The sequence below is a fragment of the Ictidomys tridecemlineatus genome, chromosome 5, assembly GCF_052094955.1.
Source record: "Ictidomys tridecemlineatus isolate mIctTri1 chromosome 5, mIctTri1.hap1, whole genome shotgun sequence".
Taxonomy (NCBI): domain Eukaryota; kingdom Metazoa; phylum Chordata; class Mammalia; order Rodentia; family Sciuridae; genus Ictidomys; species Ictidomys tridecemlineatus.
The window spans coordinates 66,295,650-66,323,505 of record NC_135481.1 but is presented as its reverse complement, the minus strand read 5'-3'; the positions used below and the strand labels follow the sequence as shown (position 1 = coordinate 66,323,505).

Genomic DNA, 27,856 nt, shown 5'->3' with positions numbered 1-27,856 from the left:
CAGATTATTGTGTCTTTAAATTTCCAGAGGTGACAACTTTTATAAATGTATCCTACATAGTTATGATTCCCTAATCTAATCTTATGCCAGTTCTGCTTTGAAAGGTCATTTGACATGTTTCCTCTCCCCTTTCTTCTTTCCAAAGAATGGTCCTATATTCTAGATATAAAAGGTATTAGTTTTAGGGCTGGGGGTATAGTTTAGTGGTAGAGCACATTCTTAGCATGCATGAGGCACTGGGTTCAATTTCCAGCACTAAAACCAAAAACACACACATACAACCCCAAAACAAAACACAACACAACATACACATACACAAAGAAGAAAATGTATTAGTATTAAATGGAGATATAATTTTAATTGATACTTTAAGTCCTTAATTTTTAATATCTAATTACTATAGCTCTGCTTTATCTAATACTTATTTCCTAAAAATGATTACTATAATCTTAATAAATGTGGTATTCTGTTACAGTTAGGTGAAAAAAATGAATGAAAGAAAACCTTACAAATACTAAAGTTTTCTTCCTCTCTCTCTCTCTCTCTCTCTCTCTCTCTCTCTCTCTCTCTCTCGCTCACTGTGATTTTTCTTCCAGCTTTTCACTGAGTATGGCAGGCTGGCAATGGAGGAAACATTCCTGAAGCCGTTTCAGGTGAGCAAGGTTTGAATGATGGCAAATTCTTACTGGATTTTTCTAAAGTTTTACCCAGGTATATTTATTAGTTAGGGCCATGTTTGTTTCTTGTTTTCTTTATTTAATTCAAAAAGCGTTTTTGAATATATATTTAATAATTTTAGATGTGAAGAAAGATAAAAATGAGAAAGTAAAAAGTTGTATTTCCTACAAGAGTATCAACTTTTCTCCCCTGAACTCAACCCTACAGGAAAAGTGATAAATTTGTCCAACATAAAAGCTAAAAACCAACAAGACCCCTGAGACAATAAAAGGTAGTTCCTGCAAGCCACAACAAAAGCTGAGCACCAGAGAAGATATGGGGTGGGGAATTGGAGGTGCCCTTTGCTTTCTCACACATTAACCTGTTCCAATGCCACTGAGTAGAACAGCGACCAGCTCAGCCCTTGCTGGGGACAGCAGGCCAACTTGAGAACAGCTTCTGACCTTGGACTGAGTAGTGTCAGTCCCTTTTGTACTCCCTTCTCAACCTACCCTGTCACATATCAAGAATAAGAATGTTACAATGAAGCCAGAACCTTGAAAAACAGAACCTGGAGGTGGTGCAGATTTACACATCAATGACTGTCCATCTCAAGCATGATTCCTTCAGGCTAAATTTATCAGAGGGAGGTCAAAACTACCTCTAGAGTTGAGATTCTCCTTGCAGATGCACATCACCAACCAAGACAGGTCATAACTAGAGGGGACTCTGATCACACTGGGAAACTGAATGATTAATAAAGGGTAAAGTACAATTAGCATCTCTAGTTGCTAGTAATTTAAATGAGCTGTATAGTTCTCTATTGCTGCATAACAAATCATAATCAAACCACAAACTTTTATTATCTAAGACAGATCTTGAAATTCAGAAATCTGGAGTGGCTGAGCCCTGTGTTACTTTGGCTCTGGGTCTCTCATGAAGTTGTACTCGGGCTCCTGGCCAGGGAGACATTCCCTGAAGACTTAACTGGAAGACCTGCTTTCAAGCTCACTCTGTTGATGGAAGCCTTTAACTTCTTACCACATAGACATTTCCACAGAATACTCCTTTCGAAAGCAAGTCACCAATTAATTCTGAGAGAGAAGCTACAATATTTTTAGAAGTAACACACCATCAGTTCTGCCATATTCTATCAGACATTCACACCAAACATGGCATAATATGGGAGGAGATTAAACAAAGATACAGCATCAGGATGCAGGGATTTGGGGGGGAGGTCATCTTGGCTACTGTATGAGCATATTAATTACTCTTAAATGAGGGATGGATATCTTGTGCTTCTAGTAATAGAAGATTAGCTAATTAGGATTAACTTTCTTACAATAACTGAAAAACCTCCACAGAAATTTACAAATTTGGGGCTGAGGTTGTAGTTCAGTGGTAGAGCACTTGCCTCATATGTGTGAGGCACTGGGTTCTAACCTCAGCACCACATAAAATAAAAATAAATAAAGATATTTTTCCATCTACAACTAAAAAAATATTTTAAAAAAAGAAAATCACAAAAATGTTTAAATGAATAAGAGTATTAACAAAACAGTTAAAAAATATTGAGATATAGATAATAAAAAAATATTGAGATCTAAAGAGCTCATGTATAATGGCATAAAAACTAAAAATAAAATAAAAAAGAATTAATAAATAGGATATACTCAAATTTTTAAAATAAATACATAAATAAAAATAAAAAATATTGAGATCTGAGGGAAGATAGGGGCCCATGAGGAAGAAAATGACAAAGAGAAAGTTAATGTGATTATATTAATATGAAATGAAGCAAACTTAAAGAAAAATAATTACTAGAGATATATGAGTTTTTTACTAATGCAAGAGTGAATTATGAGTAAATGAATTTTTGAATATGTAGCAGATTTAAACATACATTGTTTATCTATTAAATGATTTATTAAAGTATTAGAAAAGTTGAAGACAACCAAGGTGTGACCATCTCTGGAAGAATGGATACATAAAATGTGGTGGAAAGCATACTCTGGAATACTTTGTAACATCCAAAAGCAAAGAACCAAAAGTACATAGAGTTGTATGATTAGAGTGTTAATATGCATAAAGCAGCAAATAGTATGAGATATGTAACATGATACTATTTATTATTTTAAATACTCTCATATTCAAAATAAAATATTAGTGTGGATGGGGGTGGGAAAGGATGGGTGAAGATTAGGAGAGTAGATCTGGGAAAAATATGATAAAATATAGCAAGAAGGGACCTTTTCATGGAAAGATGATGGTATGCTGTGAATGAAGGAGCATGAATTTCTCCCCTGAGGTCAAGAGAATGAGGCAAGGGAGGAGATGAGATAGAAATAAAATCTGCTATATGGTTCATAGTATCTAGTAGACTCTATTGTCTTTTTTCCAAATCATTTGATAGTGAACTACTGTATGGCAATTGGATTATCACTTTGACTTTTCTCTTAATTTGGTACTGTCAGTACCATTGGCATATATGGGCTAGGAACACCATTTTTGTAAATTCTAGAAAGGAACTTTAGGTCTCACCAGCAGGTGTCACTGCTCCTTATCCATTGGCAGATACACCAAAAAGACTAACTAATGCTCTGATAAAATAGATAGGAGGAATAGAAATACTGCCTTTGGTAAAAAATGTTCATGACCTGAAAATGAAAAATAGGAAACGCTTTAAGATATCACTACTTGAGCTGGGCAAGGTGGCACATGCCTGTAATTCCAGTGGCTCGGGGAATTGAGACAGGAGGAGTTCAAAGTTAGTTTCAGCAAAAGTGAGGCACTAAGCAACTCAGTGAGACCCTGTTTCTAAATAAAACACACACAAAAAGGGCTGGGGATGTGGCTCAGTAGGTGAGTGCCTCTAAGTTCAATCCCCGGTACCAAAACAAAACAAAAAAAGATATTACCACTTGTAAGTAAACTGTTGGCATTATGAAATGTAAAGAGTTTCGACTAAATTTTTTAGCTGTAGTTGGACATAATACCTTTGTTTTATTTATTTATTTTTATGTGGTGCTGAGTATCAAACCCAGGGCCTCACACACACTAGGCAAGCGCTCTAACCCTGAGTTATTTTAACTGAATCATCAGTAGTTTTGTTTGTTTTTGTTTTTTAAGGAACCCAGTAGATTTGTTTTAGTTTGAGAAAAACTGCATCTAGCCCAGACATTCCAGAGACAGCTTATCACAGAATCACCTGGTTAACTGAATACAAACAGCTTTCTTGGCCCTTCCTCTAGAGTTTGATCCAAAAGGTCTGGGGTGGAAGTCAGGACTCTGTATTTAACTAGTACCAGAGAGATGTCCATTTCAATGAATAAATGAGTCATATAAATAAGTAAAAAAAAAAAAGTTTTGACTGAATCAACAATGACTCCTGAGCAGGTATAGACTTATAAATCTTAACTATCTGAAATTGAAATGAGAAACTGATAATGTAGTAGTAAAAGTGATGTCCAAAGCCATTTAATAATATTTGAAATTAAAGCAGCCAAATTCAAAACAAAAAAAAATTCAGCAGTGCAGAAAAACTGATAGCTTTTGAATTAAGGATTAGACTTCATGGAATTTATATGTAATAAATGTAAAGTTTATGAATCATCTTGGAATGGGATAGAAGTAGTGAGTGTGCTATAGCTCACTCATACCAGTCCATAAAAATCAATTATTAAATATTCAGGAGTTACCTAAGCCAGTTTTAAAACCATTAGTAGCTGTAAATCCTCCACAGTTGATGTATTTTCTCCACAGAAACTGGAAACTACAAATCAAGACTTTTTTTTTTTTTGGCCACAGAGTTTACCAGCATATCATTGGATAGAAACATCAGGCAGGGAACTTAGGACCTTGAACATTAGCATTCATCTCATGGTTACTGTCATAGGTTGCTAATTTGAAAAAAAAAAAAAAAAAGACTTCCTATTTGCTTCTGTTCTACACATGGTCCTCATTACTTTGAATAGGGAAGATGCCCAGTAGAAAAGAGCAAAAAATGAGACTGAAATCTCCCAAGAAAAATGCAAAATATAGCCAAAGCCACATACTTGGTTTCATTTGTCCTGGTTCATGAACCTTTATTTTGCAAAAGTTGCTTGCTAGCTAACTTCTATTTTCAAAATACATGTTTTAGGTAGAGATATTTCAAATACAAGTTACTATATATTGACAAAAATGAGCATCTGTTTAAAGTTGTAGATCATTTAAAGATAGTACATATGGGTATTTTTAGTTCTCCTCTTACAAAAATCTTTCCTCTCTCACCCCCCAACAGAAATTCACAAAACAAAATAGAAAAGGAAGGACAGGCTTCATCTTTGTAAAATAAGAAATACTCATAATCACACACCCAGAAATGTCCTTGTGTAAGGAAAGATGCAACCCAAGGACCCTGTATTGACTTACAAGTATAAAAAGCCCAAACTGTTATGAAAATGTAAGAATACAAGGAGTAGGCCAGGTGCAGTAAGTAGCACACACCTGCAATCCCAGTGACTCTGGAAGCTGAGGCAGGAGGATTGCAAATTCAATGCTAACCTCAGCAACTTAGCAAGATCCTGTCTCAAAATAAAAAATAAAAAAAGGTCTGGGGATATGACTCAGTGTTTAAGTACCCCTGGGTTCAATTCCTGGTACCAAAAAGAAAAAAAAAAGGAAGGAATATTGCTCCTACCACCCCTTAATGAGAAATCTACTAAAGAATGAATTTCACTCAGAGATGATACAAGGACTGTGATGAGCATTAAATGTATATTTATTTGTGGAATTAGGACCAAATGACAGATAAAAGTGTGAGTGCATCTCACTTAATATCTACATTCTATAAATAAAGAATAAATATATTGTAAAAAACAAAATAATGAGAGTGTATGCCAAATATTTTAATAGTTTTATTAAATATTCTTAGTAGCTGATGATAGTATTGGTGGTGTTACTCTGAGGCTGTTATGTATGTATTATAGCATAAAACAAAAAAGTAATTATGGAATATCATAACTCAATCATTCCCTGTACCTAACCAAGATTCTTGATTCAGGATTCTTGGGCAAGGAACTACAGATAGAATATAGAGGTTCACTGAAAATCTTGTAGTTCTGTATTTAAGTATTTGAATTGGAATATCAATATGAATTAGTGAGATATTTTATCAACATATATGATACATATACATACACAGAAAATTATATCTAGCTCTGTCCATTGAAAAGACCTAGAAACAATGACTAATTTGGTAGCACTTTCAGAATTAAAATCTTGAAACTACAATTTCCACGGGAAAAAGAAAACTACTTTCTTAGAAAAATGCTTGATTCTTGTATGGGGTAGGAAATGAACTTGGAGCACCTTTTAAAAAAGAAGTATTATAAAGACATGTCAGTTATGTTTCTGGATTTACAGAATAATATGGGAACACATATTAGTAGCACAGATACAAATTACCTTATAACTCCACATAAAATTCATCATATCTTTCAATGTTTATTGTATTTTAAACATTTATACTCAAACTGTTATTTTAATTATAACTTAAAAAATTAATAGTAGATGGAAGGGGAAAATGGTAAGAGGAAGTCTGGGAACACACAGTTAAATGTGAGACAGATTTTAAAACATGACTTTAAACCAATTAAGGAAAGGCAGACCAACCAATAATTTTGTGCATCTACATTAGGATGAGTTATAATTATTTGTATAATAGAATATTAAGCAGTGATGACTATGAATAATAAAAAATTATGCAATAATATGATGTATTTCACAAGCATAATGTTGAGTGAAAGAAGCCAAAACTAATCTATGCTTTGAGAAGTCAGGATAATAGTTACTCTTGAGCAAGGGGTAATGACTGGAAGAAAGCAGAAGGGGGTTGTGAAGTGATGGATATTCTGTTTCTCGATGTAGGGGCTGGTTACCTGGAGTGTTCACATAGTGAAAATTTGTTAAGCCTTGTAATTATGTGTGTAGTTTTCTGAATGTAGACTATATTTCAACAGAAGATTGTAAAAGTAAACATATGTCTCCCAGGTTGATGGTTTCCAAAAATATTTTTTCTTAATTTCAAAAGAATCCATTAGAACTTCCTGTGGTAAAAACACTTAACTTGAATTTCAACAGTATTGTAAATGCCATCTCAATATCCTTTTAGAAAGTATATTTAATACTTTTAATTTAAAATGTAATGTATGAAAACCTCATTTTTAAGAAAAATTTACTTTTTAAAAATTTTTTTCCTACCCTACTCCATTGTACACACACTTTCACCAAATGTTAACTATGATTGCATCCAGACAAGACTTGGATTACAGTTTAAAATTTCTACTATGGACTTTGCTATATAATTTGAACTTTTTGTGATAATCTACATATACTGTTTCTATGAAAACATTACAATAATTTAAGAAAGAAAAGCTAATCTTATGCCTATGTTCTGCCATAGCTGTCAAAAAAGGAAAGAATAAACTTTCCAGTTCCTTCACAAGAACATAGAAACATTCTACACAGCTTGATTATATTTACATAGCTTCATTCAGCCAGATTGAGTTATCTCTGACTCTCAGCTCTTGGTGGGATGTAGTCATGTTGGTAGCTTTCTGTCTATACTTAGCAGAAACATGTAGGATGATCTCATAAGTGAGGGGCTGCTCAGAAACTTCCAAAAGCTTTGTTTGCTTTTTTAATTCCACAGTGTGGTAAAGAACACTATTAAGGTAACAATGATATTATAATTGGTTTTAATAAAAACCAAGGGAGGCATCTTAAAGTCCCTTTATCAATTTTTTCTTACTATTTTTTAGAGTCTCATATTTCTGGTTCGAGACTGGAGTTTCCCATATGAATTTTCATATGGAGCGGATGGTGGTGCAAAATTCTTGGAAAAACGCCTCAAGGTTTGTTAAATATTTGGGTACATGGAATTTTTTCACCAGTAATAAAATAGAATTATTTTTGTTGAGCCATTTGCTAAATATACTCAGTCGCCACAATTTCATTTAACCCTCATTGTATCTCTATGAACAAACTAAGACCAATATTTAAACAACTATTCAAAGAGTTATAGTTTAAAATATTACCAATAATTTTGAGACAGATAATTCTTTTGTGGCTATCTATAAAAAAATCACTCATTATTTAAGATCAAGATTTTACTTTGAACAACTAAATCAATTCATGACTGATAGCATATCTAAGTTTATGTTTTAGTAGAGGTTTAAAGAAATGTCTAACTTTGAATCTCCAAAGTCAGTTACAATATTTTGCTAATAGTTCACAGAATGTGAAATTAAAAGGTCTTTCACTTTCTATGTCATGATAGTTCAGCATTGTAGAAATTGTTTACATTGATCAGATATCACAAAAAAATATCCCCTGGGAAATCAAAGGAGAGAATTGAAGTTAAAAAAATTCCTTGAATATCAGAATCTCTATTCTTGCCTTTTTAGATTTATAGTTACTTTTAGAGTGGTTTGTCTATATTATACACTTGACAAATACATGTGTAAAAAAGGGAGTGGAGGATATTTGGGCATGTAGATAAACACCGAACTATTTGGATGCCTTTCGAATTTAAGTATGTGCCTATCAGGTGACAGAAAGCTGTCTTAAGTATCTTCTGAAAAAAGTATGACCATCTTATAATCTACTTATGTCTCTTATGAGTACTTTGAATTAAAATATGAATTTGTGAGAACTAGAGTAAAATTCCACTAGTTTATATTAAAACATGGGAAGCCCATCTGAGCTAGCATAAGGGCAGTGGCTTGTGAATTGTAATAACTGTGCCATGTGCTTGCTATGCTTAGATATGACTATGTGGACAAATTCACCAAAGACTTTTTTTTTCTTTAATAACAACCCCATCTTTTTTTTTTCCATTGTGGGACCAGATAGACATAGCAAATATAAGATGCCATAGAATTCCTTTTTTTTCAATTTAAATTGCAAATAAGTTTAAACTTCAGAATGATTTACTGCAGGTCTCAGGGAATCAACATGAAGAACTACAGAATGTTCGAAAGCACATTCATTCCTGTTTCACCAACATTTCGTGTTTTCTGCTACCTCACCCTGGCTTGAAAGTAGCTACCAATCCAAACTTTGATGGAAAACTGAAAGGTTTGTTTGGTTTTAAATGAGTATGTTTTCATCACTTAGTCTGATTATAAAGATGTCATTTTACCCACTGGGATTATGGCCACTACTTTCATCTATCCAGTGATGTCAGGTTGATGAGATTAGAAATTGCCAGAATTGGGAATCCCAGGCTGGGATCTCTTCTTCAGTCAACTTTAAGAGTTGATAACACTGAGTTTGTACACTGCCTGCACAAACAGACCACATTTTGTGTTCACCAGGAGGTAGTAGTCCTCACCCTCCCATTTCTATGCACTGAGGGGTGTTCCTTAATGTCTTTATGCTTAATTTTTCTTTCTTTTTAAAATTTTTTAGTTGTCAATGGATCTTTATTTTATTTATTTATATGCACATGCCAGGCAAGCACTCTACCATTGAGCTACAACCCCAGCCCTATGATTAATCTTTGTCATTTCCATTAAAAGGGGAAAACAAGTACCTATATTGTTGGAATGTTGTATTTATTAAATTGTGTAGTTAGAGATCAAAAGAAACATTGCATAGTACTGAATTCAGTATTTTAAAACTATTACTAAATAATTTAATTACAAATTATAAAAACTTTACTAAAAATGAAATCTTCTCTGGATGAGGACCAGTTTCTGAAAACAAAACAAAAGCACTAGCATGTTTTTAAAATAGTACCTATTATAAGATGTGATTATCTCTTTAACAGAAGTTGATTGTTCTATGATTCCAAAGCAGCTCAACTTGTTAAAAAAAAAGAAGAAGAAGAAGAAAAGAGAGGGGGTATGGAGGGAGGGGCCTGTAGAAACCGAAGTTAATTTTTCCTTAGAGGTGTCACTGGTCTTTAGATATATGCTTTGCAGTTAATATGAGAGAGTACAAAGACATTTATGATTTTTACTTATAAGCACAGCATTGTGTATATCACTAAATTTAGGCATTTGTTTTATTTACTGTGGCCTTTCTCCCTTGTGCCGAGAGAGAGTGACAGTACAAGTTTTTCAGCACAATTGTTATGAAAGGAATTTAAAATTACTTTTATAAAAGGGCCACATAACTTGTATTCAGTTTTCAGAAACTTGGATATTTAAAAAGTAAAATTATTTCCCCCTTATGAATATACATGGCATTTAGTCTCAGAAACCTTATATTTAACTTTAGCAATTAATACCGTAAATAGAATCTTCAATTTCTGAGTTGTCAACATTGCTTTTATACACATTTAAAATTTTACCTTTCTATAACAGAACAGATAGCAATAAGCACATACTAACACATAGATGTCCAGATCTTATAAATTTACTGTCACTTATAAATTCTAATACAGTAGTGAACACACAGACCAGTTATATTTTGTAATTACCTAATGGCTTTGGTGTGTTTTGAAAAAAAATACATAAAGAGAGCGCTTCCACAAAGCTTCTCATTCTTCTCTGGAGTTGGGAGCTGTAAACAGGCAGAGGAGGGGAGGCCTTCAATAACAGTCCTTTATTGGTACAGAAAATACTCTAGTTTATTCCGTGACTGTAGTATGCAAAACACTTAGATTAATTGATACAGTTTGCAGAGAATGAGTTCAGAGAAAGTTTAGGACAAATCAAACAAATATAGATTCCTATTTTTTAATATATTTTTTCTCCATCAAATTTTATGCATATTTATATCTCTACATGTACACTGACCTACACAATGGGTAGGTCATGCCAATACCAATTCTCACATATTATTTCACACACAGAAATAACATTCTAGCTTATTATGAATAGTAACAACTGTTGTAATTACTATTTGTTCATGATCCCTTGCAGCATTGCAATCATTATCTTAATATCTCCAGGGTAATTTAAAATGTATATTAAGTTTAATTGCTTTTAATGTAGAAGCTTCCTACATTAGAAATCAAGAGGATCTAAAACACTGAATCACGTTCATTCCTGCTATATTCAACTAGCTGTGAGTGCCTAGTGAACATCTCTCCTAGCATAGCAAATATGTTTTTAATTTACAAGGTTATCCATATGTAAAACAACTGGGTATCTACATCATAAGTTGTGGAGCTGCTTCTTAACAGCTCCAGTTAAACTTCAGAAAGAATAGCCAAATGCTTTGTCAGAATCAAGTAATCGATTCTGAGAAAATATTTTCCTTGGTTAATTCACACAGTGCTATTGTTCTGGTCAGTTTTTTCCTTGCTGTGACCAAAAGACCTGACAAAAATTAAAGGAAGAAGAAAGTTTATTTGGCTCACCATTTCAAAATGTCAGTCCATAGACAATATCATTGCTCTGGATCAGAGGTAAGGGAGAACATTATGGCAGAAGGGTATGGGGGGAAAGCAACTCAGGACATGGCAACCAGGAAGTGGAGAGAACTTCATTCACTAGGGACAAAATATAAACCCCAGAGTCACACCCCAGTGCTTAACTCCTCCAGCTGCACCAAACTTGCCTACAGTTATCACCTAGTTAATCCATATCACTGAATGAATTAGATGATTAAGGCTGTCATAACCCAATCATTTCACCTCTGAAAATTCTTGCATTGTCTGACACATGAGCTTTCGGGAGATACCTTATATCTAAACCACAACTATACTGGTGCATCTTTTCTATGGAGTTATTATAAAATCTTCATCATGCATCAGTTACCAGTAGTGGATATTAAGGCAAACTACCACTGAATTCCTAGCAAAGTTTTAAGGCGAAAAATTATGAAAACGTAACATTATCCTGAGTAATTATGCACCCACACATATTTATTGAATGTATACAGGGGCTAAAGCTTATTAGTACCTTTGGAAGTTGATCTGAACTGGTCTACAGATGTTTTGGGTCATGGATTCACTGTGGTCAACTAATATTTGCAAGAGGTCACTACTTATGTGTGTAATCAGTACATTGTTCTTATTTTCTGAATCTAATATTGGAATACCTAGCACTGGTCTCAGAACAAAGATAGCTAATGCTATCTTTAGAACAAACTTTAATCCAAACGTATTGTTATGTGCTGGTTATTTTAATGGTAATTATTTGCTGGTTCATTAGATACACAGATATTATCTTATTTCATTCCAATTGTAAAAGAAAGTTAACGGGGAGCTAAATGTATGTTTGAAAGTGATTTTAAACTGGATTTACAAGAAGAAAACTTTTATACAGAAATTCAGAAAGAAGATATACATTTTAAATGTATGGCAATAGTCTATTAAATCTGAAAGAAATATAAAACCATATAGCTAAAAAGAAACCTATTTGTATTAAGGTATAGAGAGATATATGGCAGGAAACAAAACAGGAAGGTGATAAGATAAATACAAATAACAGGATTGTATTCCAGTGAATACTATTAACTAAAAAGAAAACCACAATACCTTTGATTAAATCCATATATGGTAAAAAGCAGAAGTATTAATGAAGTTGGTATAATGCAAACAGCTAGATAAGTCTGAATAAACTTAGACAAATGCCCATAAATCATGGGCACCAAATTTCAAAGTGGTACTAAGTAAAACAAAATAAGTTTGAAGGAGCCAGCACTGTGCCCAGGTGTGTCATAAAAGCAGCATGATGCAGTGGCGCACACCTGTAATCCAAGCTACTAGACCCTCAGCACCTAGTGAGACCCTGTCTCAAAATAAAAAAAATAAAAAGACTGGGGACATGGCTCAGTGACAAAGTGCCCTGGGTTCAGTTCCCAGTATTGAAAGGAAATACACACACACACACATACACACACGCGCGCGCGCGCGGAAAAAATGTAAATGCTAATGTAAAGTGACATTTCAATGTACATTGGGGTTGTAATAGCAGGGAACGTGCCAAAACAATGTCAAGGTTTGAATATTTATCCTTAAGACCTTGAAAGTCATCAGACAACCCTATAACTTGAAAACTCAGTAAATCTGCTAAAATTCAGATTTTTTTTTTAATTATAGGCAGTAAACTGCATTTTCTTAGATAAGGAACTGGAACTGGGCATGTCTTGTTTTTATACAGATTGTGTGCATGTTTCCACATTTTGGAAATAATGATTTAAGAAATTATTGCTGTACTCAAAAGACTTCTCTGAAGTCTATTTTCTGTTATTTACTTAGTCTGTATTCTTAAGCTTGAACCTACTGCAAACTCAGACAACATCTGACCTGCTATAAGGCTGTGATGGCCTTTCTTACTGTTATTTCATATTGCTGAATTCCACCACTAGAGGAAGCATCGTGAGCACTGTCTTTTCGTCCTCCTTATGACAGCTTACCCAGCTCTATGTACTTCTCATAAGGACATATTAAAACCCAGCAATTTTCAGTTTGGGGGGTACATTTTTTTGAATGAAAAACCAGTAAATATCTGGCCTTTCCTTATATTTATTTTTTGTTTTTGAGGCAGGGTATGAGTATGTTGCCTGGGCTGAGTGAACCTGAACTCCTAGACTTAAGGGATCCTCTTGCTTCAGCCCCCATCCCCTGAGTAGATAGGACTATAGACAACACCACCATATCCAGCTTCATCACTTTTTTAACCTTTATAAATATAACCATAAACAAGACTTAAAGACTTTGAAATACATGAAATGTTTTTATGAATGGGCTGTAAAATATATGTTTATTGTTAAGAAAGCAATTTTATAGGTAAAAGATAATGTAAACACATAATTGGAGTGGAGATGAGAGAAACCAGTAGTGGATATTTAGGCAAGGAGAAATCATTTGTCCCTAGAAGAGCAGGTTGCATGAGTTGTTTAAATGGTGGGAAAGTGGATGATGAAATGATCACTGGGGAAGAAAAGGAAGCAGTGGAGGAAATCAAAGGATGTTTTATTCTGTGGCATGGAGGACTGGATAGGATTTTTTAAATAATGGATTTGCTTTTACTTGCAGAAATAGATGACGAATTCATCAAAAACTTGAAAATACTGATTCCTTGGCTACTTAGTCCTGAGAGCCTAGATATTAAAGAGATCAATGGAAATAAAATCACCTGCCGAGGTCTGGTGGAATACTTCAAGGTATCACTCTCATTTCTAGAGCACTTGTGAGTACTTAGATTTGACATGTATTGGAATGTATTTCCTACAAACAAAAATATAGACTCTAATATGGGGGCAGTGGTATGAGGAAGCCATACCAAAAATTACAAAATACTCAAGAAAAACTTGCTTTCTGATAAAAATTTTTTTTAAAGGAAACTCCTTAGGGATAACTTTACTTTCCTCTTTTATTTTAGGGGAAATGTATTTTGAAAAATGTATGTTTTGAGGAGTTGAAAAAAGTCTTTTTGTGGGGGGAGGGGTGTTTTCCCACGGTCCATTGGACCTATACTGAATTTTACCTTCATTCTGAAAATTTTTTTTCAAAGGGACTATACCTTTTACTTAAAATTCTTTCACATTTCTGGCTCTTTGCACTGAGAACCAGTTTGAAGTTTGCATTTACTTGTTTACATCAGCACAGAGTGCTTTTTACCAACTCACATACTGTGTGGAGAATTTGAATCTGATTTGTGGACTGGTGCTCTAAGACTAAAATATCAATTTTTTAAATTCATATTTATGTTAAATGCTATGATATACCTCCTGAAATGTTATGATACACTTCCTGTGTGATGGACTTAACCATCATCATCAATATAAAAAACGATGTGTTATTGTTTACCTAAAATTTTTATTTTTACTATAACACTGTGCAGGAGCTTACAATTTGGTAAGAGATTCAGGACCCTTACACAGACTGTTCCATAAAGCTTATGACAGTGGGTAACTGAAAAAGGGAGGTTTAGTCCCAGTAGAGATCTGAGACAGTTTTAAGGGAGATGAATTGAGGCTTGAAGAAGGGTAGAACTCTCTCCATCCACCTCCCTCCACCCCGCCCCTCAAAAAAAAAAAAAAAAAAACCCAAGAAAACGAAAAGTAGGACATGAGGAGATGTGTAAAAACACCATTTTAGGAAAAGGGAACAATATGAGCTTAAAAAAAAAAAAAAGCTACTTAACAGTCTGAGAAAGAGATCATAGCTATAAGTTCCTAAAAATATTTTTTGAAATATCAAGACCTCAAAATACAACTTAACATAATTAGAGAAATGCTGAATAGAATTGCTTGACCAAGAGTCTTTTTCTTTTTCTTAGGCTTATATAAAGATCTATCAAGGTGAAGAATTACCACATCCCAAATCCATGTTACAGGTATTTATTAATCTGGATGCATGATGTTTTAGGATGTTTTAAAAGATACTTATCACTAAAACTAATCTTTCCACTTATATTTATGTGTGTGCCAATCTATTTGTCAGAGATTACAAATAAAAATATTGGATAGAATAATTTACTGGAAGATCATTTGCCTAATAACTTGTGGTCATCTAAACGTTTTCACATACACATACTATTGTTGAAATGTACTTTTTTTTTTTTTTGGCATGTTAGGGATCCAAAAAAGTATACTTTATACCAAAGGGTTTTCATATCTGTATTAAATTTGTGTAGCAGACTCATACTGTCTTAAAGTCACAGATGTAACTAAAAATAGAAAATCAAGTCCAAGTTTTTTAAAAATATTTTTTTAGATGTTGATGGATGTTTATTTTATTCATTTATTTATATGTGGTGCTAAGAATTGAAACCAGTGCCTCACACATGTGAGGCAAGCCCATCTACCGCTGAGCCACAAGCCCAGCTCCAAGTCCAAGTTTTAAATGAGTGATTTTCATAGTTAAACATTTTTTTAAAAAGGAGAAACTGGTTTTTGTTATATTAAAAAATTACAAGTTTCCTTTTTATTATTAACGATACTATTAGCAACAGTCCTAAAACTCAAGACATTTTTAATATATGAGTATGTTTAAAATGTTCTGTTATTTCCCATACGTTTGGGTTTAGGATTCCAGCTTCCTAATCCTGCATTTCTATAACAGGCTAAACATATTTTTTGAGAGGTAAAATCTTCAAATGAAAATTTATTTTAGAATTATGGTTTATTGAGTAAAAAATCAATGTTTTATGCATCTTGAAACATTCATTTTTTATTTAAATATGTAGAGGAAATATGCAAAAAGTTTCAAATTATTTTGCAACCTTGGTTCCTTGCACATTTCTTGCACATGATGCTCTGAAATGTGAACTGCTTGTGGAACTTTAATAAATGTCAACTCCATTTAAAAATATAATTTGTGCTTTTTCCAAAGGCTACGGCTGAAGCTAACAATTTAGCAGCTGTTGCAACTGCCAAGGACACATACAATAAAAAGATGGAAGAGGTAAGAATTAAATAATATTTTAAATAAGATCAGTGTTTCTTCATTGAATTCATTCTTTTTTCTCCCATATCACATTGTATTCTCACGCAGTAGTTTTACTTATTTTTCTCAGGCTAGGTGTACCACACATCTTGTTATTGGATTCCCAAAATATTTTAAAAGAAAATTATGCATGTATAATTTATTTGAAAGGCATTTTAAATGAGTTGCCTCTATTTATAACACATCTCTATTCACATTTTATTTTGGCCAGATTTTCCCATTATTTTTAAAACCAGTTGCTAAAATAACATGTAGTGTTCTTTCCACCATATCCCCTTATATTCTGTAATTTCAATATTTCTCTAAAAGATGAAACTTTGTAGGAAATAAAGAAATCAAACCTTAAGGACCAATATTACTATATGCTATGTTTTCTCATTTTTGTTGTAACTAATGTAATAGGTTTTATTTTCCCATAAAACGTTATAAAATCATAATTACATTCAAAATTGATGAAATCTTAGAATCAGGGGAAATACAGTCTATGAAATGGTATTTTATGACATAAGGACAATTAGATAATATTCTTGAATATAGTTAAATATTAAATAACCAAAGTGAATGACATGGTTAGCTGAGATTTCCCTTGTAACTTTTCAAAATTTAAAATGTGGTCCAATAACATTAACTATGTCTCTACTTAGTCTGTGGAATACTCAATGGGCCTCCATTCAAAGAAAAATCAGTTAAATTGCCAGAGAAAATGTATTTCACAATTTTACCTCAGAGATTTACAGCAACGATTGTTTTAAATTAAACTTCACTGATCAAAATTACTTCAGTATAGTTAAGATTTCCTAGAGGAACTGGGACATAAGCAGTTTTCTTGGATTTGGCTTAATGCTACAAATGAACTCAGTTTGCACTTCATATTAGGTCATGCCTTTTCACCTTAGGGTCTTGGATTAAATCATGGATAGTATTTCCCATGTTGAAAAGAGAATAAAAATTAAGAAATTAAGATTGACATTATTTTGTAAGCCACTTATAAAAATACCAGTCACACTTAATAGTTACATGCCTCAGAGATAGGGAATGCAAAGATGTGGACTGACAGAACATATACATGCTCCTTCTGAGAAATTACAGTCATGTGTCACTTAAATACAAGTATATTCTGAGAAATGCATCATTAGGTAATTTTGTCATTGTGTAAACATCATAGAGTATACTTATAAACCTGGACATTATGGTCAACTCAGTGTGGCCTCTTGATGCAACACAGAGACACAAGATATATGAGGCTGTTGCTGGTGTAAAGTGGAATGCCTTTTACAGTAAACATTTTTATAAATAGAAATACAGCCTAAAATAATTATTTAAAAGTAAAGTAAATACATAAATAAGTAAACATATTTATCATTATCAAGCATTATGTGCTGTACATACTGTATGTGCTACATACAAAAGTATGACCGACAGTACAGTGTGTTGTTGACACCAGTATCACCATAAATATATGAGTTGTGAGTAGTGGGTTGCATTAAGACATTGCACTGGCTACAGTGTCACTAGATGATAGAAATGCAGTCCATCATTGAAATATTCTTGGGTAACATAACTGAATTAGTGTGTTCTAAAAAACCCAACTAGCTAAGTGAAAACTTTTGATAATATTGCTAATTTACTCTGCATTGTATAAACAAATACTTGTCTATCTGATTCAGATATGTGGTGGTGACAAACCATTTCTGGCCCCTAATGACCTGCAGACCAAGCATCTGCAGCTTAAAGAAGAATCTGTGAAGCTGTTCCGAGGAGTGAAGAAGATGGGTGGGGAAGAATTTAGCCGGCGTTACCTGCAGCAGTTGGAGAGTGAAATAGATGAACTTTACATTCAATATATTAAGCACAATGATAGCAAAAACATCTTCCATGCAGCACGCACCCCAGCCACACTGTTTGTTGTCATCTTTATCACATATGTGATTGCTGGTGTGACTGGATTCATTGGTTTGGACATCATAGCAAGCCTATGCAATATGATAATGGGACTGACCCTAATCACCTTGTGCACCTGGGCATATATCCGGTACTCTGGAGAATACCGAGAACTGGGTGCTGTAATAGACCAGGTGGCTGCGGCTTTGTGGGACCAGGTAGGAACACTTTTTTTTTCAATTAAATTCAGCACACATTTGAACATCATCTGTGTAAACAGGCACTGCAGTAGATGTTGGAAATATATAAATGAACATGACTCGGGCCCCAGTTTTCAAACTTTACAATCTGTCAAAATACAACAATTGGGCTGGGGTTGTTGCTCAGTGGTAGAGTGCTTGCCTAGCATGTGCGAGACCCTGGGTTTGATCCTCAGCACCACATAAAAATAAATAAATTAAATTAAAGGTATTGTGTCCATCTACAACTAAAAAACTATTTTAAAAAATACAACTAACCACAATATAGTATGTGAAGTCCTACACAACAGTTTTCCAGTTAGCATTTCAATGTTTTTGAAAAACACGTGGATTAAATAATATATTTTTTCTCTAAAAATTTTAAAAGTTGTTAAAAGAAGTAAAGCAGTTTTTTATTTAGCTGATTATGACTTTTATGTGTTAAGACCCTTAAAAGCTATCATTTGACCAGAACTGGCTTTATTAAGAGCATATATGAAACACTATTGCTAGTCATCTTTTTTTAGTGTAAGCTCCTGAAGATAATATCAAAATTCCTTAGATTGACTTTTACAGCAAGCCATAGCATCAGCCAGTGGTCAGCCTCTAGATTAGCTGCTTATGGATCAGATGTCTGTTATTGTTCAATTAGGAAGTTAAGACCACTGTGATACATTATCTAAGTCACTGATTATGGGCATAAGAGATCATTATACATCTGGAATAATGACTCACCATGTCATTCTCTAAGTGTGTGTGTTATTCATAAAAATTTAGGGAAATTTAGGAAAGTTGAGATTCTACATAAAATTTTGGATTTAAGCCTTATGAACATTTGTAGTCTATAGCAAATAAAACTTACAATTCTAACAGAATTTTAATTAATGGAATTAACGTGTACCTTTGAAGAATCCAGTTGAGATAAACTAAGGGGAGCACAGTGGAAAATGAATGAAACAATAATTGGATCCTCTGAGTTACCATGTTTTAAATAGTCTGTCCCCTACCAAAGGTTGAAGATGTACTACTTCAGGTAAATCTCAAAACCCTTCTAGAGTAAGATACTGAACCCTATCAAGAATACATAATTAAGTTCTTCAAATATTCTGATTAAAATATGTAATCTGAAAAATTTGCAGGAGTGTTTCTTAAATTCTCACAAATTAATATTGTAATCAAAGTTGAATATCATAATGCTATTAATGAAGCAAGACATATACTTTTCTTTTCTCCTTTTAAAACTGCCTTTGCCACAGGGAAGTACAAATGAGGTAAGTTTTTTTTTTTTCAAATTAAAAGCTATATATTTGTAAAGAGTATGAGTCTTATTTTATAAAGTGAATATGCATTAAAAGTATTAATGTAGATTAGAAAATATTTGATAACTACTCTTATGTCTAATATTTAAAATTTTAATTATGAACTTTTAATATACTCCAAATATTATATATGATTTAATCTGCATACAAAGAACTGATCATCATGAGAGAGTATTTGATTTGTTTCCTGAATATATAGAAAATTTCAAAATTCTTATGGTATATAAAAATAATACATTCTGCTCTACAGCAGAGTGAAACAAGTAGTTATGACACCTGAGTAAATTTAGCCACCAAATATATTTAAACGCTACAACTTTTAGAAGTTGTTTTTTGTTTGGTTTTTAAATTTATTTGTTCTTTTGAGATATATAAGTTGTTTTTAGCTTTAGCTTTTGAATGACATTACCCATATGACTCTAAGCAGGTTCCAAGCCAGTATGCATTCTAACTTTCTTGATGCACCTTAGATCTAGCCTGTAAGTTAGTGTTCACTTCTCCTATTACACTCCTGTATGTGCTTACTATATGTATGAGGAAAGAAGCTAAGCTTCCAGGATGAAATCACTTTTCACACTATGAAAATGATCTCTGTGGTCACTGTCTTCAAGAAATGAGCAATCTTGAGTCAACTACCAAGACAAAACATCATGCTTTCCTCAGTTTCTATTGTAGCATATATAACTGGATTATATCCTGTAATGAAATCCTAATGACACACTTAATAATTTACAAGCCAAGGAGTTATTTTATGTAAAATAATAAAAAATTCACTAAAATTTTTTTCAACTCTGTAAATCAAACCTTAAGAAGAAAATCTAATATTTTAAGAGAACTGGTATTAAAATTGAATGCATTAGAACATTAAAGAACTAAAACAATACCATGTTGCACTAACATATATTCACATAGAACTGAAAATATTAATAGAATTTCTTAGGAACAGATGACTATTTAAAGGGTATCAAGCTTATACCCAGCTCTTAAGAATATTCAAAGACTTTTTACAGACTCCAGAGGGATGAAATTAAGACAAGTCAGTGGTAAATGAGTGTTAAATATGTGAAAGTCAGAGAAGGGGATGAACCTTACACACTAGCTTAAGGGACAAAGAGATATTTTTGGACACTAAAATAAAACAGTATACAGTATGCAAATATTCCTATGATTCAAAAACTTAGCAGGATACAAGGAATAATACTCTAGAGGGGTGTTAATATGGAAAGGCTTTTCTAAGGTAGTATTTCTGAGTAAGGTTTTGTAAAATATGAACTAGTAATGGAAACAAGGAAAGAGATCATGTGAAGTGAGGGAGCCCAGTGTGGGAGGGCTGGAACAACACAAGTGCTTAGCTGCATGACCACATTAGGAGATAAAGGAGAATAAAATTGGTCCCGTTTTGGGAAATTTATTTTGGAAGTCAGAAATTTTCAGCTCTTATAATTCATCTAAAACCAGTAATATTCACAAAAGTGATAATACATGCTGGAGAGTGGAAAATACTTGAGTTCTAATAAACTCATTATTAATTTATATCCTATGTAGAGTGATGATATAAGGGTTTCAAATCCAACATTCTAAGTTTTTGTATTATCATTAACTAATTAAACTAAAATGGAAAAACTTTACACCTCTGTTTTAATGTTTTATAATCTTGATTCTTACATTCCAGGCTTTATACAAGCTTTACAGTGCAGCAGCAACCCACAGACATCTGTATCATCAAGCTTTTCCTGCACCAAAGTCAGAATCTACTGAACAATCAGAAAAGAAGAAAATTTAATCCAAAATTTTAAATACAGGTGCATGACCAATTGTCAGTTAAATGTTGTTTTTTGGTTCCATGCAAACATTCAAAATGCTTCCATCAGAACAGTAAAAAACCAAACACCTCTGAGGACTGCAAAATGGTTTTGTTCTTTTACTCCAGTGTTTAATAAGAAGATGTATGTATGCATGGTTATATCATTTTGTTAACATGTACAGTTTCCTGATTTTTTTCTTTAAATATGCTGTTATAATTTAAGGTATTTGTATATTTATGATGACAGTACAAGTGTTCTGCTTGAATTTACTAAATTCTACTACTGGGTTATAATTAAACCATGCAGTGATATTACTTCATGTATGGATATGCTCATTTAATTTCTACAGAAAAGATTTAAAATTATTTCACATGGCTATTTCTTTAAAAATACAGCATCATAATTCAGCAAGCTTGATTTATCTACCTAATCTTACACATACCACAAGCTCTTAATTATTTTTGAATACAATTAAGGGCTTTTCAGTTGCTTTACCAAAAACTATGTATTGCTTTTTATATTATGATTTAATATACAATGTAAACCACTTGATCAACAATGCACAAAAAATCACTTTGTATATGTATTTGAGTTTCACTGTATTGTATATTTTTTCATTTGTTACATAAGAAATGTATTCTTCACAGGTTTATTCTTTTAACATGTGAACTATTAAAGTTTACTCTGATTCCTAACATTAAAACAAATGCTTACTGAATTTGGAAATGGTTGGGTGGTGTTGATATAGAAAGATGAAGGTTTCTCTCTTTTTTAAAAACTTCAAGGTACATTTTCTTTATTGTCCATACCATTACAAATTTAAGTTTCCATTTTAAGAAACATGCTAATCTCGTTAGGTACATTCCAATCCTTTTTTAAAAAATTATTTATTTATTCTAATTTGTAATACATGACAGTAGAATGCACTTCAATTCATAGTACACATATAGAGCACAATTTTTCATGTCTCTGGTTGTATAAGGTAGAGTCACCCCATTTGTGTCTTATTGCTAGAGATGAACATTTTTTTCATATATTTGTTGATTGATTGTATATCATCTTCTGAGAGAAGTGTCTGTTCAATTCCTTGGCCTGTTTATTGATTGGGTTATTTGGTTTTTTTTTGTGTGTGTTAAGATTTTTGAGTTCTTTATATATCCTAGAGATTAGTGCTCTGTCTAATGTGCATGTGGTAAAAATGTGCTCCCATTCTGTAGGCTCCCTATTCACCTCACTGATTATTTCTTTTGCTGAGAAGGTTTTTAGCTTGAATCCATCCCATTTATTGATTCTTGATTTTATTTCTTGTGCTATAGGAGTCTTATTAAGGAATTCAGGGCCTAATCTGACATGATGAAGATTTGGACCTATTTTTTCTTCTATTAGGCACAGGGTCACTGGCCTAATTCCTTGGTTCTTGATCCACTTTGAGTTTTATGCACGGTGAGAGATTGGGGTAATTTCATTGTGCTACATATAGATTTCCAGTTTTCCCAGCATCATTTGTTGAAGAGGCTATCTTTTCTCCAATATGTTTTTGGTACCTTTGTCTAATATGAGATAACTGTATTTATGTGGGTTTGTCTCTGTGTCCTCTATTCTGTTCCACTGGTTTACAAGTCTATTTTGGTGCCAATACCATGCTGTTTTTGTTACTATTGCTCTGTAGTATAGTTTAAGGTCTGGTATAGTGATGCCACCTGCTTTACTCTTCTTGCTAAGGATTGCTATGGCTATTCTGGGTCTCTGATTTTTCCAGATGGAATTTGATGACTGCTTTGTCTATTTCTATAAGGAATGTCATTGGGATTTTGATTGGAATTGCATTAAATCTGTATAATGCTTTTGGTAGTATGATCATTTTGACAATATTAATTCTGCCTATCCAAGAACAAGAGAGATCTTTCCATCTTCCAAGATCTTCTTTTTTTCTTTAGCATTCTGTAGTTTTCATTGTAGAGGTATTTCACCTCTTTGGGTGACTTCCAAGTATTTAATTACTTTTGAAGCTGTTGTAAATGGGGTAGTTTTCCTCATTTCCCTTTCAGAGGATTTGTCACTGATGAACAGAAATGCCTTTGATTTATGGGTGTTAATTTTATACCCTGCTACTTGCTGAATTCATTTATTAGTTCTAGAAGTTTTCTGGTGGAATTTTTTGGATCCTCTAGGTATAGAATGATATTGTTGGCAAGTAGTGATAGTTTGAATTCTTTTCCTATCCATATCCTTTTAATTTCTTTCATCTAATTGCTCTGGCTAGAGCTTCAAGAACTATGTTAAATAGAAGTGAAAGAGGGCATCCCTGTCTTGTTCCAGTTTTTAGAGGAAATGCTTTCAATTTTTCTCCATTTGGAATAATGTTGGCTTGGGGCTTAGCATAGATAGTTTTTACAATATTGAGATATGTTTCTGTTATTCCTAGTTCATCTAGTGTTTTGAACATAAAGGGGTGCTGTATTTTTGTCAAATGCTTTTTCTGCATCCATTGAGATGATCATATGATTCTTATCTTTAAGTCTAGTGATGTGATGAATTACATTTATTGATTTATGTACGTTGAACCCACCTTGCATCCCTGGGATGAACCTCACTTGATCATGGTACATTATCTTTTGGATGATTTTGTATTCGATTTGCCAGAATTTTATTGAGAATTTTTGTATCTATGTTCATTAGATATATTGGTCTGAAATTTCCTTTCTTTGAGGTGTCTTTGTCTGGTTTTGGATTCAGGGTGATATTGGCCTCATTGAATGAGTTTGGAAGTGTTCCCTCTTTTTCTATTTCATTAAATAATTTGAGGAGTGTTGGTATTAGTTCTTCTTTGAAGGTCTTGTAGAACTCAGCTGTGTATCCATCTGGTCCTGGGCTTTTCTTAGTTGGTAGCCTTCTGATGGCGTCTTCTATTTCACTTCTTGAAATTGATCTGTTTAACTTGTGTATATCATCCTGATTCAGTTTGGGCAAATCATATGTCAGTGCCTTTGATATTTTCTATTTTATTGGAGTACAAATTTTCAAAATAATTTCTAATTATCGTCTGAATTTCTGTAGTGTCCATTGTAATATTTCCTTTTTCATCACAGATGTTAGTATTTGAGTTTTCTCTTTCCTTCTATTCATTAGCATGGCTAAGGGTTTATAAATTTTATTTTTTTCAAAGAACAAACTTTTTGTTTTGTCATTTTTTTTCAATTGTTTCTTTTGTTTCAATTTCATTGCTTTCAGTTCTGATTTTACTTATTATTTCTTGTCTTCTGCTGCTTTGGGTATTGATTTGTTCTTTTTCCAGGGCTTTGAGGTGTAATTTTAGGTCATTTGTTGACTTTTTCTTCCTTTTTAAAATTTTTATTTATTTATTTACTTTTGAGAGACAGAGGAGAGAGAAAATTTTTTTTAATATTTAATTCTTAGTTTTCGGTGGACACAACATTTTTATTTTTATGTGGTGCTGAAGATCGAACTCAGTGCCCCCCCACACACATACCAGGCGAGCATGCTACTGCTTGAGCCACATCCCCAGCCCAACTTTTTCTTCTTTTAAGGAATGAACTCCATGCAATGAACTTTCCTCTTAGTATTGCCTTCATAGTGTCCCAGAGATTTTGATGTTGTATCAGTGTTCTCTTTTACCTCTAAGAATTTTTAAGTCTTCTTTTTGATGTCTTTTGCAACTCATTGTTCATTTAGTAGCATATTGTTTAGTCTGCAGGTGATGGATTAGCTTCTATTTTATCACTGATTTCTAATTTCATTCCATTGTGATCTGTCAGAATGCAGGGTAGTATCTCTAATTTTTTTTTTTTTTTTTTTTTTTTTTGCTAAAAGTTGCTCTGTGGCATAATATATGGTCTATTTTAGAGAAGAATCCATGTGCTGCTGAGAAGAAAGTGAATTCACTTGTTCATGGATGAAATATTCTATGTCTGTTAAGTTATTGATTGTATTATTGAGTTTTACAGTTTGTTTAGAAGAACTGTCCAGTGGTGAAAGAGGTATGTTAAAGTCATCCAGAATTATTTTGTTGTGGTCTATTTGACTCTTGAGAAGAGTTTGATGAACATAGATGCTCCATTGTTTGGGGCATATATATTTTCATTGTTATGTCTTATTGATATATGGTTCCCTTAAGCAGTATGAAATGTCATTCTTTATCCCTTTTGATTAACTTTGGCTTGAAGTCTATTTATTTGATATGAGAATGGACTCCTGCTTGTTTCTGCAGCCCATGTGAGTAGTCATATTTTTTCCCAACCTTTCACCTTCAGTCTGTGGATGTCTTTTTCTATGTGTCTCTTGAGGGCAGCATATTGTTGGGTTTTTGTTTTGTTTTGTTATCCAATCTGTCAATCTCTTTTGATTGATGAGCTTAGACCATTAACATTCATGGTTATTATTGAGACATGATTTGTATACCTGGTATTTTGGTATTTTTTTTAAACATTAAGTTTTTAGTTTTAGGTGGACACAATATTTTTATGTGGTGCTGAGGATCGAACCCAGTGCCTCACGTGTGCTAGGTGAGCACTCTACCACTTGAGCCACAACCCCAGCCCCTCCCTATATTCGGGATTTACCTAGACTTGGTTTCTCCTTTGATTTGTTTTACCTTTAGTGTAATACCTCCCTTTGCTGATTTTCATTTTTTTCTCATGGAATATTTTGCTGAGGATATTCTGTAGTGCAGTCTTTCTAGTTGTAAATTCTTTTAACTTGTTTTTCATGGAAGGTTTTCATTTTGTCATCAAACCTAAAGTTTACTTTTGCTGGATATGATTCTTGGTTGGCATCCATTTGCTTTCAGGGTTTGGTATATATTGTTCCAACATCTTCTAGCTTTCAGGGTCTGGGTTGAGAAATCTGCAGAGGATTCCTTTCTCTTGTGGCTTTTAAAATTCTCTCCTATTCTGTATGCTAGGTATTTTCATTATAATGTGCCTTAGTGTGGACCTGTTGTGATTTTATACATTTGATGACCCAGAAGCCTCATGTATTTGATTTTTCAATTCATTCTTATGTTTGGAAAATTTTCTGATATTGATTGATTGTTCAATCCTTTGGTTTGGGACTCTGTGCCTTCCTCTATCCCAATAATTCTTAAATTTGGTCTTTTTATGTTATCCCATAATTCTTGAATGTTCTGCGCATGGTTTCTCACCATCTTCAATGTTGGTCAACATTCTTTTCAAGATTATATATTTTGTCTTCATTGTCTGAGGTCCTGTTATCTTCCATCTCATCTGTTCGTGGTGCTTTCTATTGAGTTTTTAATTTGGTTCTTTGCTTCTTTTATTTCAAGGATTTCTGTTTGGTTTTTTTTCAGAACCTCTATCTCCTTATTGAAGTAATCTTTGCCTTCTTTATTTGCTTATGTAGCTCTTTATTGAAATGATCTTTTGCTGCCTGTATTTGCTCTTATATCATCATTTAATTCACAGAACATTTTAATTATGAATATTCTGAACTCCTTCTCCGTTATTTCTTCTGTTGTGCTGGCCATGGATTCTAATAATGTGGTATCTTGGTTTGTTTGGGGCACTTTCTTCCCTTGTTCTTTCATGTTGTTCATGTGTCTTCCTTGCAGATCCACTTCATTACTGTTATTACCCTATAGGCATATAGTGTCCCTGCAGGGTTCCAATCCCTGTCCTTTAAGGGGGAGAACAATATTATCAGGTTCTAATACAAACAATATGTAGCCTTAAACCAAATAGCTGCTATTAAGACATTTACGGTTTTGTCACAATATATAGAAATGGAGAGTTCAATTATTATCTACAATATAAACAGTAGGTTTGCAAAAGGGTCTACAGTTTCTGATGGTGGAAAAAGAACTGGGAGTGATGTGTAGGATGTGCTGTTGAGGGGGCAGGAGGTGAGGATACAGAGTTGTTAGATCTTAGGAAGTATGAAAGTGGAATCTAAAGATGTTGGTTAGTACTAGGAGAAAAGAGTGATTTTGAGGAGACAAGTGAGAAGACAATAAAGTACAGAAAACAAATACAAAAATTAAGAAAAATAAAATATGTAAAAATAGGAGATAAAAGAATGTACAGCACAACCATAATATACTATTCATTCCTCAGTAGCCTAATTCATGAAAAGTACTTGGTTTCACAAATGTCGGGGATGTGAAGGTGGGAGAAGAGAAAGAGGGAAAAAAAAGTCCTCCAAGGAAGATACAAGTTTGTTTTTGTTGGAGATCAGTCTTTCCTGCTTCCCTTCTCATCCAATAGGTGGGGTTGTTTGTTGTTTGCTGGTATCTCCACCCTCAGGTGAAGGTCAGCATTAGGGTGGGAGGTTTGGTCTAGGCAACTGTGCTCCTGAAGGTGGGATATAGCACTTGCCAGTCCCCAATGGGAGACTGCACCCCAAGGATCTCCTTTGGGGCCCGCTTGTGTGATGTGGGCACCTGGTCTTATCTCCTTATATCACCTGTAGATCTCACAATTCCTGGTCTCTAATTCAGTCTCTAAACAGTATCTCACTCACCTCCTCCCCTTCTATTTCCCAATCAATCAGGAACCTTTCTCACTGGTGGTCTTGTGGGCTACGTGC

General features: G+C 33.4%; 1 protein-coding gene across 3 annotated transcripts in view; it reads left to right on the top strand.

Annotated features, from left to right (window-relative positions):
- Positions 1 to 22,013, top strand: part of Atl1 (atlastin GTPase 1) — a 68,788-nt gene extending 46,775 nt beyond the window's left edge. For 2 of the 3 annotated variants that reach the window (XM_021724863.3, XM_040275480.2), the window contains 9 exons: positions 597 to 653; positions 7,461 to 7,553; positions 8,640 to 8,778; positions 13,637 to 13,764; positions 14,883 to 14,939; positions 15,938 to 16,009; positions 17,719 to 18,150; positions 19,428 to 19,442; positions 21,163 to 22,013. In XM_021724863.3, the coding sequence (XP_021580538.1) occupies positions 597 to 653; positions 7,461 to 7,553; positions 8,640 to 8,778; positions 13,637 to 13,764; positions 14,883 to 14,939; positions 15,938 to 16,009; positions 17,719 to 18,150; positions 19,428 to 19,442; positions 21,163 to 21,273 (1,104 nt within the window). In that variant the 3' untranslated portion in view covers positions 21,274 to 22,013. The remainder of the gene's footprint in view (positions 1 to 596; positions 654 to 7,460; positions 7,554 to 8,639; positions 8,779 to 13,636; positions 13,765 to 14,882; positions 14,940 to 15,937; positions 16,010 to 17,718; positions 18,151 to 19,427; positions 19,443 to 21,162) is intronic. The other variant, XM_040275479.2, reaches the window with a different exon arrangement.
- Positions 22,014 to 27,856: the final 5,843 nt, after the last annotated feature.